Raw genomic sequence first — 4,304 nt, 5'->3', positions numbered from 1 at the left:
CCTTAACAGGGAAAGTGGCTTATAATACATTTGCAACTGTGTGTAACTGAGATTTCTGCATTTTAAGTATAACTAGAATAGCAGCTTTTTTACTGGTTCACATAGGTGTGCTGGGGGATTTTTGTGTTAACTGTGTAAGGCTAAAATAGGATTAAAAATACCACCTTCTTTGAAAACAATTTCTTATAACCTATTAGATCGAGCCCCAGTGAACTCCAGGTAATGAAGATAATTCAAAGCCGGTTACAGCATTCTAAACTTCTAAGTATCATTCTATCTAGAGACTATTTTGTATGCTATTTACTTATCAGTGAATGTGATGTATTTGTGGCCTAGTTAACATTTAGATGTTCAGACCATCCTTCTTCAAATCTGCCTACAAATGAACAAGCAGGACCTGGCCGAGTTGAAATACTTAGTGTTGCTAATAAAATTGAAATGCTCAGATTGGCTACGGGTTGCGTTTTACCTGCCCACTTCATGTCCCACTCATCCCTATATACCAATTTTTATAGATTGACATTTCGAGTGAACTGGAAGGCTAAAATGGTAACTGTCGCGCTGCATTTCATTTTGTTTCACAATCCTCTGGATGAGTGCAATAAGAATGTATGCAAAGCTGAGCTTGCTTTTTTTTTTCTGTAACACCTTTCTACCTAACATTATACTAAAACAAATATAACCAGCAATATTGCATCAACTTTAATTAAACTACAAAATTCAAAGAACTTTCCACAACATATTTGAAAACATATGTGCAGATGATACTTGTACACAAGAACTGATATGCGTACCACAAACATAAATATTGTAAAATCAATAGACCTTATATGATGTCACCAATGAAGATGGAAAGCTTAACATGCAGGTAACTTAAACAAAAGAAACACACTCTTAGGTTGCTCATTGTGCTGCAAAGTGGGATTAAAGGGTTAAAATAAGGAATAAAATACACAACAGGAATAAAGCAATTACAGTAAGCATACTAACCAAATAAATGACAAACCTTTACTACAAATCATGATAGCAATAACATGAAATAAACATGTCTTATACTGAAAACTTCCACGTTTCTGGTAACATACACATTAAATAAGATTTCCAATACAGTGATTCAAATGCGCAAACAAAATTCAAACGTTTCTCATTATAACTGGTCTTTAAAAGACAAACTGAGCAGCATTCTTTGAAGTCCATCATCATGGATGTTAAGTGTGTTAATGTGAAACAATTTGCCTTCTTTAATAAATGTCTCAAACAGATGGACACCTCCTCCTACACCAAAGTAATGGGACTTGCTAGCCAGATACACAATCCCATTGTTAGCCAATAAATGTTGAAAAATATCATGCAGTGCACTGTAATAAGTCGGATTATAGATAGTCTCCGATGTAAGAATAATATCATATTGTATAGGAGACATTTCATTTTGCATTAACTTCCTAAAGTGTAACCAGTCCCCAGAGAAGAAGCGACAGTTGGATAAGAGTCCAGCCTTCATTTCTGACTTTTTATACCTTTTTCCACTTGGTTTTTCTTCAACATTTTCATTAAAATCAACACTGTCGCAGTTCACCAATGCATTGGGTATGGTTATCTCTTCTATTACAGTGCTGTTGTAGTCTTGAAAATGCACTTCTTTGGCTTTTCTCTTTAGAGCAACGATTCCTAGCAAACCAGCTCCGCAGCCAAGATCCAAAACTCTTTTCCCTCTAAAAATGACATCCTCATCCTCAAAATATCTAATAAGATCAAAAGTGCACTCCCAAATTTTCATTCCGCCTTCATAGACACCAGAAATCAGATCAGAGTTAGAAGTAACCGTTTTGCTTACTATGTTCTCACTATACATATCTGAGTTGGATAATGTCATTTCTACAACAGAAACATTTACAAACTGCAGACCTGAACTACTCTCAATTATTTTATTTTCTAGCATTCTAGAGACATCTTGTGGGATTGTGTGTTCAATGGCTGGTTTACAGCAAAGTGTTTTCTGTTCAGACAAACAATCATTGCTTGTTTTGTCACTATTTAATATGTTGCTTATATCAAATGATGTCAGGGGTCCTGATTCCTTAACTTCATTTGCCTTCGTTGTTTGTACTTCTCTGTCTTCTAATTCCAATGTACTGGTCTGAGAACTCTGTCCTTTGTTGATGAGGTCTGAGGATACAAATTGCGATTCTCTGCTTAATTCACATTCAGTAGCATTGCTGTCCGTCTCTTCTATACTGAAATTAAATTGAAAAGACATTTTTGCTGGGAGCAGCTGAAACTGGCAATGTAAGAGAAATATCTCAGGAGGGGGCTAATTTACAGATTCAAATGCCCTGGAAAAAATCATAAATAAAACAATAAATACTTTGAATACAAACCAAAATTCATTACACTAAGATATAGCTTACTGATGGAAGCATGCCCAAATATACACAAATATATAAAACATTAAAAAAAGTGGGTGAAGAATTAAAAAGACAATACAATTTATTTATTATTATATTTTATCTATATATTATTCTCATAAAATCAATTAACTTTTCCTGCTCTGCAACTGTCACCCTTTCTCAACAGTCCAAAGCAAAATGCTAGAGCAGGAGCTGGCGATGTTTCTGTAAAAAATAAGTAAAGTGCAGCGTGTAAGGCCAGGAAGGGAGGATGCTGGGACTTGTAGTCCCACAAGAATTGGAGAGCCACAGTTTGCCTAAGAAGTGTCGTATACAACACATGTATCGTGGTTCACAGCTACTGTGGAAGTACAAATGTTATCATATTAAGAATTGCAGTTTTGCAATTTAGAAAGATACATGTTACTTCTGCTCTACACAATGCTTTTTGGTCTGTTTTTGTCTTTATTTTTGCCAGGCTCCAATTTGTTTTCTTCTTTGGAGTTGTGTTAAATGCACAGTCTGGTCAAGAACAGTATATTTTCCTCCTTTAATTTTTTGAATGACAGGGTTGTGAAGTGTTTGAATTGCAATATTTTTTTTGTGTGCAAGAGGCATTGGTCTGTTCATTTTGTAACTGTTTTAAGTATAATAGACAGGAATACTTAAAGACCCCCTATCCATTGTGCAGTGACCGCTGTTACTGTGTAGCACCATTTCTTCTTCTGTCACTATGCAAAACATGCATGTTTTGGACATCATTTCTGTCAGCTGTCTACTATTCCCACTGATGGCTCTACTGTAACACTTGGAAGAGGGTAGATCAGAAGCAGGCAAGGAGTCTAAGAGGTTGCAGTGAAACAGAATGGAATTAGACTAGATATAATTACTATATGGGAATGACAGGTTACAAACAGGATGGGCTCCAGAAAAGTTACCTATTCCAAAATCACAAATGATCTAATTTTTTACTATTTTTAATCTGTTATTTAAATTTATTTTGCCCCGGTACCAAGCATATTCTCCATTGTCATAATATATACTCTTGGGTCCAATGTCACAGATATAAACAACACATGTTGTGGAACTAAAAGTCCCAGAATGCTGTGATTTGTTTTACAGCAGGTTGAATACTACAGTTTGCCAGGCATAGTGCACAGTATGCCCTTACATTTTTTTTCATTTCTAAACTATTTTCTGACTGAACAGAGCTGTACTGGCAGTCTTCTGTATCACATATTTATGTTAAGTACTTTTTATATTGTATGCAGTTCTACATACGTCTCACATATATTGTACATAGAAAGCAACACCAATGTGTATTTTATTTTAAAGTAATTTATAATCAGTTAACCCACAGCTATATTAAATTGCATTATGATGTGAAACACAATTTGGGATCTCAGTTGCATTTCTAAAAGCAACTATCTGCCCTTTAAACAATATCTTAGTTTCTGTTTATCTAATAATTCCCTCAGTGCAGTCTAATGAATGAATGAAGCAATGCAGCACGCGTATACCTGTTATACCTGTAAGTGGATGCAGCTGCGCTCAGTACATGATTGTATAACACAATCAAACGCTGTACACAGGAACAGGGCACAGCACATGGTCCTTCATACGCTTCCTTATTGCTTAGAATCCCACCCACTGATTCACAACCAATCACACTGTTCAAAATCGGCCAATAAAAATGCACTTCAAATCTGCCTTTCCTACTTTTGAGTTTGTAACAAGTGGTGTGATTGGCCGACCAGCAGGTCATTAGGTTATATAAATGGATTGGGAGGCGGGCTTGTAACATTAATGTGCTTGTAGTTAGAAGAAGGTGTGGTAGGGATTAGGGAGAAATGCTGCAGGTTACAGGGATACGCATATTAGGAAACGCAGTGAAAAGTCTTGCAGGGATTTGTTAAA

General features: G+C 35.8%; 1 protein-coding gene across 1 annotated transcript; it reads right to left on the bottom strand.

The window, feature by feature from the left end:
• Positions 1-689: 689 nt before the first annotated feature.
• On the bottom strand, positions 690-4,005 carry METTL18 (methyltransferase 18, RPL3 N3(tau)-histidine). Its single transcript, XM_075189707.1, has 2 exons — positions 3,917-4,005; positions 690-2,333 (listed from the first exon to the last, which is right to left on the bottom strand). Exon 2 carries the CDS (start codon positions 2,255-2,257, stop codon positions 1,148-1,150), a length of 1,110 nt encoding a protein of 369 aa, XP_075045808.1. The 5' UTR covers positions 2,258-2,333; positions 3,917-4,005; the 3' UTR covers positions 690-1,147.
• Between the last annotated feature and the right edge of the window lie 299 nt (positions 4,006-4,304).

The sequence above is a fragment of the Mixophyes fleayi genome, chromosome 1, assembly GCF_038048845.1.
Source record: "Mixophyes fleayi isolate aMixFle1 chromosome 1, aMixFle1.hap1, whole genome shotgun sequence".
NCBI classification, from domain to species: Eukaryota; Metazoa; Chordata; class Amphibia; order Anura; family Limnodynastidae; genus Mixophyes; species Mixophyes fleayi.
This window is presented reverse-complemented; position numbering and strand designations above follow the sequence as displayed.